The 14,128-nt window shown below is 36.8% G+C and overlaps 2 protein-coding genes across 4 annotated transcripts in view; one reads left to right on the top strand and one right to left on the bottom strand.

The window, feature by feature from the left end:
* LOC146483149 (uncharacterized) overlaps positions 1-2,356 on the top strand; it is an 11,501-nt gene extending 9,145 nt beyond the window's left edge. The window contains exon 6 of the mRNA XM_085106447.1: positions 2,161-2,356. The gene's annotated coding sequence lies outside the window, so the exon portion shown is untranslated. The remainder of the gene's footprint in view (positions 1-2,160) is intronic.
* A 743-nt stretch (positions 2,357-3,099) lies between these two features.
* On the bottom strand, positions 3,100-13,552 carry LOC146483148 (uncharacterized). 3 transcript variants are annotated; one of them, XM_085106425.1, is made up of 8 exons: positions 13,370-13,543; positions 10,173-10,268; positions 8,983-9,010; positions 8,525-8,851; positions 7,309-7,515; positions 5,442-5,618; positions 4,707-4,853; positions 3,100-3,524 (listed from the first exon to the last, which is right to left on the bottom strand). In XM_085106425.1, exons 2-7 carry the CDS (start codon positions 10,236-10,238, stop codon positions 4,714-4,716), a joined length of 945 nt encoding a protein of 314 aa, XP_084962551.1. In that variant the 5' UTR covers positions 10,239-10,268; positions 13,370-13,543; the 3' UTR covers positions 3,100-3,524; positions 4,707-4,713. The 3 variants fall into 3 exon arrangements, with proteins under 3 accessions (XP_084962551.1, XP_084962553.1, XP_084962552.1); XM_085106427.1 differs by having other exon boundaries at positions 3,166-3,524; positions 10,173-10,257; positions 13,370-13,552; XM_085106426.1 differs by having other exon boundaries at positions 3,169-3,524; positions 10,173-10,324; positions 13,370-13,549.
* Positions 13,553-14,128: the final 576 nt, after the last annotated feature.

Genomic DNA, 14,128 nt, shown 5'->3' with positions numbered 1-14,128 from the left:
CAATTAAGAGTCTATTGAGCTTAAGGACAGTGCCTACTTTTGTTACTGCGCATTCGTTCTGCGCATCTCGAGATACTCGGGTTTCCTATAGGTGGTGCCTACTAATACAAGGATATTTTCGCACGATTTAAAACTATGCAGAGGAAGCAGAACTTAGCAAGTGCTCTTGGTATCCAAAAAGAAAATTGGTGGTAACCATGCATTAGCTTCATTTGGAAAAAAATGCCATACATTGCCTTGTATTTTACTGTTAAGGATAATTGTTCCTTTATTATCTCTAAAAAATACAAGACGACCCCCAATTTTTTTGGATTATAAATATCCCTGAATAAGATCTGTTTTCCCCGCATAGTCATAAACCACACAAAAATACTTTCTTATTAATAGGTACCGTCCTTAAGACTGAAATCGTTCTTTCTCGTTGCTGTCAAACAAGCGCCCGGGGTGTTTATTGCTAATTATGTAAGAGGGGGAGGAGGCGGGGGGGGGGGGGGTGCTATATTTAAGGAAGGAGTTTAATTGTGAGGGGTTGCTTATTTCGGGAGTAAAGTTTGGAAATGAAAAGGAAATATTCATGATCATTACTAATGATTTTATTTCGTAACAAGAAAATTAGCAACCCTCGGAATCAGTCATGTCGATACAGGCCTTAGGGCCAAAGCCTCCAATTTCAAATCGATCTTTATACGTCAATTTAGTTTAATTTTTTTCCCTAGATTTTAACCTGTATCTAAATGTTCCAAATAAACGCCTCCTCTCGTATCAAACTTAGATTTCGAACAGTCACCCACGGATTCTACTTCTCCTCTACATATATTTTGTGTATAAGATTGAAATTGTTGTCGATGAAACCTTTTGAGACAAACGATCCTCTCGTGAGTCAGTTCGATACCTAGATCCAAGACTCTGGAGCAAGATACCAAGCAAAGACAGATCGACTGCAGGTCTTAAGGAGTTTAAGACCCGGATACGCAGTCTTGACCTAAGTAATATCTTAGATAGATGTAGTAGCTGTTACCTTTGCAATTCGTAATTACGGTTTTACTTACAAGATTTCAGTTAGAAATTTGATAATTAACAATTAGATTATGAGCTCGAGATTTCTATCGCGTGATAGCTGATGAGGGCGCAGCCCGAATCAGCTATCACGCATAGAAATCGAGAGCGAATAATCTAATTGTTTTAGTATAAATCTACTAGTCGTTCAAAACTAAACAAGTAAATTATCTATATCCTCATCACAGACACTTCGAAAACGGGACGAAGCGGCCGCCATTTTGTTGAAAACCTCTACTCACTATCTATCACAGAATAGATAGCGAGTAGCGTAGCCAATCAGAGAACGGCATTCGTGATAGAACACTAGTAGATTTATACTAATTATGAATAGAGTTTTAGTAGTTGATATGTTAGTGAGTCATCATTAATTCGTTCTGTATTTTAGAAAGTTAGGTGTCCCCTATTAGCAGGGGGAATCCCCTCTGCTAGATTGTTGCTAGATGATGATGATGATGATGATGATTATGATTATGATTATGATTATTATTATCATCATCATTATTATTATTATTATTATTATTATTATTATTACTATTATTATTATCATTATTATTATTATTATTATTATTATTATTATTATTATTATTATTATTATTATTATTATAAGTACTGGACAAATTTGACAATATGATAGAAATATCGTATCGACTGAGTCCTTAAGAGTCTTGTCAAATGCTATCCGGTGTGCGTTAATCCGACTTGGTTTTAGCAGCGAGAAATTTTCGCACATCTTCATCAAATTTCCAGGTCAATTAAATCAACGATGTTATTTCCTTTAGTATGAAGGCATTTTTTTAAATAATTAAAATTATTTGATGATTAGGTGGACACTTTTTGAAAGGGAGGGAGGGGGGTGGGGGTCCCGACCCCCTGGACCCTTCTCATAGATCCTCCACCGACCGCGACCAAAAAGAGTTGCGTGCTCTTTGAGTTTTGACTAGTACCAAACGAACAGGGATCAGGATGTTGGGGAAAAATGAAAGAAATGAATGTCAGGGAAATCGTTAGAGAAAATACTATGTAATCAAGAAATGGGCTATTAAGTATATTTGTAGGTAAGATATATTTGAGTATTACACATGTGTGGCTTTCTTTTCACAGCCAGAAAGCAAGTAAAGAAGAAAACAAGAGTTTATTGGGACTACAGGAGCAAGTAATGTTGCAAATCGTATACTTGAGCAATATATCGTATATTTATAACCAATAATAAATGACGGTCAATATGTAACTTGAAACAAAATATTAACTTGTAATGATTAATTAATTTGAAATGAATTAAATATCATCGCAATACTGATGCCTCTGTAGTTTACCGTCTTGTTTATACTCTTATCCAAACCTAGTCAAAGGTCACAAGAATTAAGAGGGCGACGAAGGGAGTGGGGACGGAGGCTTAGAAGATACGAGGCATTTCGCGTGAGGGAGGGATTGGTTTTGGGTGGTGGGGTTGGGTGGGGTTGCGTATGTTTTCAAAATCTCAACCCATGGGTGAGATCAGGCGATTTTCTTTTTCTCGAAGTTGTCTTCTCGGATCCCCTGATGTTTTCTTAGACATTTCTAACGCAACCTCAGAGCAGCCTCAAGAACTGTAAAAATGGGTCCGTGAGGAGACTGGGAACGGGGCTAGGAACGCTCACAGGCTTGAAGTGACTGATTTGTTAAACTTTTTTTCTTGTGGTTGCTGTAGTTCTGATCTTTCAGTGAGGTTTGGCGTGATTTCGTTGATACTCGACAGATTATCGTTATTCCCAAGAGGGAAACGTGATATTTTTAGGTGGAGTAAAATTGGGGTTTTTACTTTAGAGCCGGAGTTGTGTTATTGAACGGTGCAGTAACCCGTTTAACAGCCCACTACAGCAAGCAGTGTTGAAAAAGTTCACGCGGAAACGCTAAGTTGTTGTGGTTAGATATGTTTTTGCCTGTACAGGTTGGCATATATCGAACTGGCGTATGTATAAGATAGCTTTATGCAAAAACTGATTTATCTCCAAAATGGTATTGTTCATGTAAAAGCTAGCACTACATCTATATTGTTGACATTTTTATTCAGTTTTCATCTGCCTCCTGAAACTGATACACACGCAATTTGTTATCCTGAACTACGATACCAAGATATAACTGTGTCTGCTGAATATACGTTTTGCTTTGAAAGTATCAGTACGGTTTATGTTTAAATACCTGTTTATCAATTTCACTCTCCTCTGCGATTTCCCTGTTTTAAATGTTACTTTTGTACCTATGTTTCTCCTCATAAACTCTTAAATTCGCATTTCACCGATTTTGCCAAAAAAAAAAAAAAGAAAAAGAAAAAGAAAAAACTTTGATCAACGAGGAACTGGAGGGTTTAAAACATGAATTTGTAAGTTATACCATTTTCGAATCCATTTCAGTAACACTAAAACATGTTAGATCAAACAAAGATGTGTCAGCCAATCTGCTAGCTTTTCTCCAGATAACCTGGACACCTGAGAGAGAAAATGAAGAACTCTTTAGAAATAATTAATATATATGTAAATTATAATATATTATCATTATGATAATTATTATAACTTAAAACTCTCTCTCTGTTTCTCTTTACGGGATTGTTCTGTGGCTGGGATTGCTAAAATTGTTTACGCTTTGGACAGTTTCAAAGGCCTTCTCCAGGCACCAAACTGATTTCGAATACAATATGACGGTCAATATTTAATTCAGCATGCTAAACATCATAGTTAAAATGAATGAAAAAATGTATCCGCGGAAGAAGATATAATCAATTTCTTAGATCGGGTGTTATAAAAATCACATTCTACGTCGGTAGGTAGGGCAGGATGTTATTAGAGACCTTTAGTACGACTTCGAGTTTTGTCAATAAACAAAGAGCGCGGGCGAATGAAACAGTGTCATTTTGGCGGGTAAACGAGATAGCCGTCGTCAATGTACTACGAGTTTTTGCGAGAACTGCTCAGTGGCGAAAACAAATCCTTGAAACGTAGGTGATCTCGTCTTTTTGGAATCACGAAAGGGCTTAGCTATCACCATTCAAAACAACTGCGTTAAGTTCGTCGCTCGTAAAGAGTAAAATGAAGCTTTCTGAGATATATCTGTTCTTAGTACTTCGCTAAAGTCATATCTCGTATTCGCAGACGTCCTCGTACTAGAATCTTAAGGTAACTATTGTCTTGGGGAAAGCAGTCAATATTTCCAGTTTGGCGTGGCAAAACCTTTGCTTCTCTGACAAGCTACAGTTCAAGACTAGTGACACTAGTAGGCCAGCTTCGGCTAATTGCTCCTTTTCGGAAAGAAACAAGCTGCTACTTATATGCATGCACCCTATCTTGAGGTGTTGTCTCTTGTCCAATGCCGCATCTACTTCTAACGCTAACACAAGCTGTCGAAACAGCCTGAGTGACGTGGCCTGCAGAAAGCCAAAGCTAATCACTCTAATAACAGTCTCAGCTTCTGTTCCTGAGCTCATTTCTACTTCTAAAATGTCGGGCGTAGATTATTTTTTGTTCAGCCGAATGTGCTTACACAGACCAATGCAGCATATTGGACAACCGAAATAACCCACTGTTTTTACATAGCTGGGTGCTGTCCGAGTACACGAGGGGATCGGACTTGAAAAACGGAAAACTAAAAATAAATACTCACACTGCATGACTAACCTGTTTGCTAGTTGTTGCTTCTCTTTACTCTCTTCTTCTTCAAACTTCTTTTAAGATTGCCAGGGAATCCCGGAGGCATGACTGGACCGGGTCTGGTCGTTTCTTCTGGGATTGTGAAGGGAGCCTCGGTGGTTGGTGCCCCAGCGCCTGCAAGAGTAATTGATAATAAATAAACAATAGCCGCCATTTGGCGCGAAAATATGCTCAGATATTTGTTCGTGGACATTATCTGTTCCGAGAAGCGAACAGTTTTTCGAGAGCGAAGCTCGAGGAAAGCAGTGAGCTTCGAGGAGCAGATAATGTCCAAGGACAAATATCTGAGCATATTTTTAAAGCCAAATGGAGGCTATTGTGGTTATTATCCTTCAAATATTTTTTGCAACATGTAGCAACGAGCTTGAGTATTTGAACATTTCGTTTAAGAACAGTTTACCGTCAAAAACGTTTAGAGCGTATATTGTTTTCTGATACTGCTTTATCGACCAGCAGGTTTATCTCTCCTTCTCGGATACTCGGATATTCCCCAGTTTTAGCTGGGGTATATTCGCTTACGTGAGACGTTTAGACCAATCGCGCGCGAGCGAAAATATTTGATGGATTATAATTAGGTTTAATATTAACTGGAGAAATTGATTCAATTCAAGGTTGCCCGCACGCTATCGCAGTGCAATTTTGTAATTATGAATTAATTGTGGTATATATATTAATGTATCATATGCTTAAAAAAATACTCACGACAAGTAGGACAGCATTTGTCAGGCTCGTAAACAGGATTGGGGCAGTTTATTGGACACTGCATGGCTTTAATGCACTTGGCCTGACTAGATACACATGTGCATTGAAAACAAGCGTCCTGTTTACGATTGATCCATGTTTGACCATCTTGGTATTTTTTGTTTTGGTGGTAACAACCTGTCATAAAAAGCAGTGAAGAGTAAGGATCGAGTGAGTTCGTATCAGGATAGCCTGTTAGCCCTATCTAGACCGGGATTTTATTTACTATGGCAAGAAATCTCGGACTACTTTTTCGGGCGGCCTATATATCGACATCCCTTGATAATGGTTTAGACCGCTGTCAAACGTTTTGTGACATGGGCTCATAGTCACGCTACAGATTGATGGGTAAAACACAACAAAGTTTACACTTAAATAAAGGCTGCTAACCTAAAATACTGTCCATATGTCTGAAAGCAGTCGAAAACGAAGAAATGTATCTTTCAAACGAGATGTTTTGCAGCAAATTTGGTTGACTTTCAGTAGAGATATTGCTGATTGAAGTCGGTAGATTTTACCCGTGGGATTGTGACTGGAATTTAGCACGCGTTACCTCTGGATACCACAGCGGATTCACTCGGCGAATGTGAAATGCATTTCAACCCAAAAGTAAGTACCTTCGAGTTCACAGAAGATATAGAAACTGGTGTGTACTATGAATTCTGACGCGAACTGGAACTTCTAAACTCTGCATTGTGTGGCCTTTTGGAGCGGAAAGTCAGAGAAACCTTGTAAAGAAACTGTTTGCTCACCGCAATGGATGCAACTTGTGAGGTAAGTAAAGAATGAAAGCGAATTTATTATATTTGAAGGAACATTAGTGCTAATCAAATCAGATGCAAATGCGTTGAGTACAGTTTTTTTAATTTTTATTTTCATTCTGTTCTCAGTCAATTCTCTGTGATGTGAAACGCCCTGATATTTCTTAAGTGTCAACTAGCTCTCAGTACGCATGCCCGTCGAATTTCTCGCCATGATTTATTTATTTATTTATTTATTTATTATGTAGTAGAAACGTCTGTATGCTATGTGCAATCATTAACTAGTATGATGGGTAGCGTCATTATTATTATTATTATTATTATTATTATTATTATTATTATTATTATTATTATTATTATTATTATTATTATTTTCAACATATGAAGCTGAGGGTGGGAGGAGTGGGGGGTGGTACAGTGTCAGATGACGCTCCCTCCCCCCTCAAAAAATCAGAGAGTAAAAGCACTTGAAGGGTGAATAATGTGCTCAGTGGTGTTTCCTTTGAGGTCCATAGCAGGAAGTGATGACGTCATATGGCGTTACAGTTACTTATGGCTTCAAAACAACGGCTGTCTTGGATTTCTGGATTTCTCCAAACTTCAGAAGGCCACCCAAATTGCCAAAAAGTAATCAAAACCAATCTTTAACGAATCTTTAATGCTTTATTTTAATAATTTCGCGAGGAGTGGTAATGTGGTCTGGCCAGTGGGGTCATTGAGGAATTAACGCAAAGAAATATTTTGAAAACTATTTAACATTCGAGCAGAAAACACTGCTCCCTTCCCCCGAAAAAACATGATGGTCCCTTCCACAGAAAAGCTTAAAGAGGCACGTAACAGTGTCCACGACAAGAAATTTAAAGTGAACGCATAACAAATTAAGCTGAACAAAAAAAATGCCCCCTCTCACACCAAAAATATGATGGTTCCTCCGGTAGAAAAGTGTAAAGAGGGACGTAAAAGTGTCCAGAGGAAGAAATTTGAAGCGCATGCAAAGGAAATTTAGGTTGACTAATAAAAGAAAAAGGTTTTCATTTTAATGTACTGTTTTCTTGACGTTGGCTCACCACATGTGGGGCAGCATTCGCCTTGTGACGCGGGGATAAACTTGTCACACGGGAAGAAGAAATCACAGTGGATGTTACCACGGCAACTCTGTGCTCCTCGATCACAGGAACACGACCGGCAGCTGATGTCATTGTATTGAACTGGGTTCTGTGGAATGTAGAAAGAGGCTCCGTTTTTGTACGTGACACCACTAACTTCGCACTCAACTGAAAAAAAAGAGAGAGACACACATACAGAGTCAGTGACAAAGATATCTTAGTAATTTCATCAGATCCTATTTATTTGTTAAAGGGTTATCCTATATTTGCGGCGTACATTTGCTGTAATTTTTGACTGTTCTGTTTATTTGCGTTTGTCACTCAGCTTTTTTCCTTCTCATTAGCTTATATTAAAGCTACCTCGTAGTGTAGTTTCAATCATACTCTCGATCGAAACTTGTTTATTCTTAGTATTACGATGCACTGCCTGAAGAAAACACTATTTACGGTGCAATATGCATGTTTCATTCAAAACCACGCTAATTAACAATCTATTAATTATCTATAGCTGTGGTCTTTACTCTTTTTGACCATAAAATTACGAGCCAATCAGCGCGAGGGAATTTTGACATTTGTTAAAAAACATGTTTCGGCCCTGTGCGAATACAGTTTAAGGCGAATAAATTTAAGAATGAAACTGATTCTTCAATGGGTTGATACACTGGACCAGTCTTAACTTTGAAAAGATCGAGTTTCCTGAAAGGCAAACAAACAAACTTACAAGAACTACTTAAAGGGAACCTCCACTCCGACAACAAATTGACGGTAAATTGTCGGAAAAATAAATTTAAGCTAAATTCTTTATTTTAAAAGTAGAAGTGACATTCAAGTCTGCTAAAAATTAGATATGATTATCGCCTACTTTTGGTTTTAAATTTCCCGGGCGCCGCCATTTTGGATTTCATGACGTCACACGGTTGCTGCTATTGTCAGTAAGCAGAAGTTCTCTTGTATGAAACAATTGAGCAACCGTGTTACGTCAAGAAATCCGAGATGGCGGCGCCCGGGAAATTTAAAATGAAAAATAGGCGATAATCAAATTCTGTTTTGCCCGACACAGAAATATTATTTGCATGTTTTCCAACGGAATTTGAAATTAGATTGTATTTTCAACAATTTAACGTTAATTTATTTCAAGAGTGGAGGTTTCCGTTTAAAGAGAACGTTGAACGCTTACACACGAGTTCGTAGACAGCGTTTGCCCAATCCTTTCCGACTCCAGGCACTCCTGGAAAGCTAATGCAATTTTCAGATTTTCGATAACGATTGTAACGGGAACCTGCATTTCCACCCCAGCATTCACCATAATTCTGCACGCCGAAAATCCGCACGCCACTCTTGTTACGCGCATGCGTGGCGCACATGTCTATCACCGTTTTGAAGTTATAATCATCCTTCTTGAACCAGTTGGCGTATTTCCTGGCGTTAAAGTAATGCAAAGGGAGTGCCCTAGGAGACCTTTTGTCGCGATAGCAGCCAAGGTATTTGTACTGAAATTTTCCATCTGTTGAGCAGAAAAGTCGATAAAACGATGAAATTACCAAGAGATATTAACATAAGGGCAAAAAGCAAACGATTTGGCAAAATAAGATAATTTTTGGTGTTGTGATTGTATTTGCAGTTTTGTTCCCTTACCAGAGCTTCTTACTAGAACGTCAGCGGCCTACAGAAAAAAAAAATACGAAATAGGAATTAATGACGGCGATTTTATTAGCATTTTCATGTTAATCTTAATGTTAATAAAGCGCAAAAATACCATAAATTCCTTTCACTTTCACAAGCAAGCTTTCAATCTGTATGATCGCCCTGAAACAGTTAAATGATCTTTGCAATTCATGGCGCAAACGTCTTGTTCATTATGCTGTAAAAGAGGCCCATGCCCGTGCTCGCGACGTAATTAACCGCCATCAAACGTCAAAAAAAAAATAAGAAATGTCCATTAAAGATAAGGTTTTACTTTGATAGCTTAACGCTGATAAGTTTTATGTGAGGCTGTGAGTTTACTTAATCATTTTACGACGCGCTAAAAAGTTAAGAAACCATCAGGTGAAGCGGTTTCCCTGGTGTCAGGCATTCAATGAACACTTAACAGAGACACACATCGACGGCCAGTCTCCACATACTTCACTTTAAAAGAATTGAAACCTTTTTAGTAAATTGTAAAATGATTTAGTAAACTCACAGTATCACAAAAGATGTATCGTCTTTGAAAGCAAAGCAACAAGCTTATCTACAATGGATATTTGTTATTTTTTTACGTTCGACCATAGTTAATTGAGGGACTGGTTATGAAACTTTGTCATGAAAACAATGGTACTGCAATTTATGTTGGAAGGGCCATGCACGACATAATAATAATAATAATAATAATAATAATAATAATAATAATAATAATAATAATAATAATAATAATAAAAAAATTTCAAGCACAATTTTTTTTACTGAAATAATAATAAATTTAAAAAATAAAAGTCCTTCATATGACCAATTTGCATTCCACCATTTATAGGCTAAAATTTAATAATAATAATAATAATAATAATAATAATAATAATAATAATAATAATAATTTAAAAATTTATATAGCGCTATTTACATTTAATGATCAATAACTCTTTACTTTCCAAAAGTTCAAATATCCAAAGGATTGCCCGCGGCATATTGAAGTTTCGAATTGATAGGCGCATTACCCCGTCACAATTACAATTACACCTGTTGTTTGCCTGGGGCCTGTGGTGGCGTTTTAAATTACTATGCCAAGTAATTCGTTTTCTCTTAAAGCTGTCTTGATAATAGTGTGATAATAGTGGCATTAGCAAACTCACCTGAGTCTCCAGAAAGAAAGTCAGACAAGCCAAAATAAAAACCAGATACTTTGACAAGAATTCCATCCTGGCAAATCTAAATTTCCTTTGACCTTCCTATTAAAGATTGGAATGACAAACTGAGAATTCTATCCGTTTTTTAGGGGCGAAGTCTGTTAACACAAAATAAAATAGTTGAGAAAAGTCAAATTAACAAATAGATTCCATGTTGCCGTGCGTCTGTTCAGTAATAGATCACAGATGACGTGAAAATGTGGTAAGAACAAAAAAAGTGTCACTGATGTTCTTACCATATTTTGACGTTTTCTGTGATCTATTCACTGAACAGACGCACGCCAACATAGAATCTATTTGTTTTATATAATAAAGAAGCAAAAGTTGTTAATGGTGACGTCATCTTTGCGTCTGTCCTCCAATAGATCATAAGTAAGAACCAATGAAAATGCGTGCAGAATTCCGCTTATTATGTAATGAAGGTTTCATTTAAAATTATTTTTCTCTTTACGGAACTAACGAGTCGTTCACGGTTCTAAAAAGTTTAGTAGTTGTACGGAAGAAACTTGACGCCTGGTCATTAAGTTTGCTGTATTTTTTTGTGTAGGAATGTCGTTAACAGTTTTTCGTGCGTGTGGAATGTGTTAGTTACGTATTAAGTGTAATCTATTCGTATTTTGTTCACAAGTTTTGGCAGTTTTAAAAAGAAATTTTTCGCCGTTTAGGGCAGTTCAGTTTATCTCTTCAGCGCGAAGAAGTCAGTCATCTAGTTTTTTTCGTCTCCTCAACGCTCAAAGGGCGGTTGGGATGGTTTAGTCCAGTGTTATTAAAGATTACCCAACTCCGTTACAAATGTAAGTGTTGTTTTTTTGTAATGTTTTCAATTTACGCCAGTTCACTTTGTTATGCTTTGTTTGCTTGCATCTGTTTTAGTGTTAACCGCTTCGCTTCAGTGCAGTTTCGCTCCTCCTATGTCCCTTAATAAAGCGTGTTAACATTGTAACGGAATGCTGGAGTTTCTATTACCGTTTTGGTGGTTTCAGTAACTGAAGGCACATTCTTTCAGTCTTATGTTCCGAGTTTGATTTTGTGAATGAAACTTCAAAGTGTAGTCATTGAAATGAATGAAGTGTTCATTATTATTTGTAATATCCTATACAATGTGGTTGACCTTCATTTGAAAAACAAAGCTTCTAAGCATCATTTTCATGTGATACTTAAATGTTTCTTACTTTGATGTTATCCTATAGCTTAACCATTTATAAAAAACCCTTGAGTAATACTTATTCCTGTAGTGCTTTAAAATTTGTTCTAACTTGCGATTTTGTGGACGCAAGCTTGAGATATGGAACACTTGATATTTTTCGTTGTATTTGAGCTAAACCCGTCATAGCCTAGAAATTAGATAAATAATTCGCCTTTTAATCTCAACACAGTCAAGTTGTGAAGATTGGTAAACAATTGGTCGAAATGGGAGCTAATAATTTTAAGCGTGCGCAATATATTTAACAATTATCCTGCGAAATCGCGCGGAATATTGCCTGATATATACTTACTCAGCCTAAAATCAGGAGAAATCCCGCAAGATTGAGCAGGATAATTGTTTTATTATTCAACAAATTGATAACAAAGCACAGCCGGTTTTATTGCGGAAAAGCTGGAGACGATCTTTATTTTGGTATTTTTCGACCCCGACGCACGAAATTACGTATATCGTAGGATATCTGGTGACTATGGTCGACTGGAGACTATGGTAGACTAGACTATGGTTTCTAGTGAAATGAGTAAAATTAGATAAATAATTCTCCTTATAATCTCAATCCGGATCCAAAGACAAGAAATCAAGTTGTCAAAATTGATAAACAAATGGTCGAAATTTGCGCTATTAATTTTAAGCGCTCGCAAAAGAATCATATGCGTTAAAAGTCGGCGATAAAAAATGAATCATATCCTCGATAACATAATATAATTAGCAGCCAATTTTATTTCACTTACACTAATTGTAGATTATTCACCGCTTTCTTAATTAATATTACAAGGATGCCAGCTGTCTTGCCCCTTTCCGGGTGCTCGATTATAATAATTCCATTTTATTACGTCGTATTTTCGGTTGCGTCGCGTGAAATTTAGGTTCCAGAAAAGAAGAAAAACAACAACAACAACACGAAACAGCAGGAAATATACTTTACATTGATAGATGAATGGCTGAAAGTTTAACTGTGAGCATTATTCGACTCTTTTCAGTTACTTTAATTATTTTCGACTGATTTTAATTGTTTACTTTGAAAATTGTACTGTGTTAAGCTAGTTTTCTCTTAAACAAACACCCATTCTATTTTCACACGGTTTATTAGAATCGAATTTAATAACGATCAACACTTAACCTCTCAATGCTAACTTGGAAAAGGCTAAATCGGAAAGATTTAGGTTTGATTTAAAAGCTCTTAATAGGCCATCTGCCGTTTGATGAACGCTTGAAACACTTTTCCACATCATATTTCCCGAAGCAAAATTCAAATAAAAACTTTTCTTTAATTATATGCGAAAGTGACTTTCCATTTGAAAAACCTTTAACGTTTTTTTTTTTTAATTTTATTTTAAAACGGAATCTAAAGAAACCAATGATAATCGGCTGACTTAAACCACGAAGTTTTGTCGATGGCCCTTTCAAAAGGGATAATACCATAGTAAGTTGCTATGTTGTTATGGGCCAGAATTCAGTGAGGAAATCAAGGCGGATCTGGTGATAAGGAAGTAGGTCAATTCGATTTACTATAGACCCCTTCCTCCGTTAACGATAGCTTCCATTTGAATGTTTATGATATTCCTGGTAATTGATAACGGAGTTTTGTCTTTTTTTATCCTCTGTCATTAAACGACAGACAGTTTGCAGGTTTTTTAAGTCTTAATTTATACTTTTGAGTTGTTTTAAAGAATCTTTGTCACTTTTCTTAAGCATTAGAGGCATGGCTGTCTTCATGGAAGATGAAACTGTTTATCGTTGGTGATTCAAAAGTTATCTGTTAAATTCAATGGTAATGATAGTGAAAATGGAGAGAGTTTCCTACCCAGAACTTATACCTTGCAACTTATATTCTCAAAAAACATTTTTTAGCCAAGACAGCAATTTGTGATCCTAAAATGTTTTACATTAATGAGGTTTCCATTTTTTGAATCATTAAGACTATAGTGAACCCACCTACCTCCTTGAAAAGTACTGCGGTTTGAGCTTGAGGACTTCTCGGGAAAATTAGGAAAATTGAGTTCCTCCGGTCCTTATGAAACAGTTGTCGAGATAATACTCCCGCAGGTTAGCCTTGACAGTTGAACCGTGGAAAATCGATCGACATTTGTGCTCTTGTTTGCTTTATTACCCAACAAACAGAGCACCCACTGTACCAATAATTATCTTTTGGGTCGTATCGGCTGTCATCTCGCAATCTCAACCTTTTCCTTCACTTCAAAGAGTGCGGCTTTTCCTCGCTTAAATTAGCAGATTAAATAGCTCATTACCATTGAATTAGTACAACTTAGCTTGTTAACTTAGAATTGGATGGGAATTTAGCCATCCAGAAGGCTAAAAGCTTTGTTTGCTTCCGGTTTTAATTAAAATTGGTACTGGTCCGGTATCAAAGGATTGCATTTGCTCAGCTAGGCGTAAAGGGTGTCAGTCATTGTGCAATGATCGATTCAATTAACGATCTTTACGTCAGGGCAAGCTTGACAAAAACAAATTTGCGCTGAACTTGAAGGCATAGAGCAAATATCGTGAAAGAGAGGGAAATAATCCCTTTGCCGCCAGTGTTAACTTCATGGTTTAAGCACTGATTTGGGGTAAAACAAATCAATTGAATGAACGAAATCAAAGAGTACATGCGCAAAGTGGGTTGGCCATTGTAACAAATCGATTTCAATTTACAGCCTCTCGTGCGAATGAACTTAAAAAAAATAAAAGCCACCGA

This window comes from Pavona decussata, unplaced genomic scaffold (assembly GCF_977016875.1).
Source record: "Pavona decussata unplaced genomic scaffold, jaPavDecu1.1 SCAFFOLD_40, whole genome shotgun sequence".
Lineage (NCBI taxonomy): Eukaryota > Metazoa > Cnidaria > Anthozoa > Scleractinia > Agariciidae > Pavona > Pavona decussata.
The sequence above is the reverse complement of the archived record's forward strand: the minus strand, read 5'-3'. Positions and strand labels throughout refer to the sequence as shown.

Excerpts from the sequence above, each read along its gene's own strand:
- LOC146483148 (XM_085106427.1), bottom strand. The coding sequence starts at position 10,238 with ATGGAATTCTTGTCAAAGTATCTGGTTTTTATTTTGGCTTGTCTGACT. Across the intron at positions 8,852-8,982 it reads CGTTCTAGTAAGAAGCTCTG|ATGGAAAATTTCAGTACAAA; the intron begins GTAAGGGAACAA and ends TCTGCTCAACAG. Across the intron at positions 5,619-7,308 it reads CGAATGCTGCCCCACATGTG|GTTGTTACCACCAAAACAAA; the intron begins GTGAGCCAACGT and ends TTTTTATGACAG.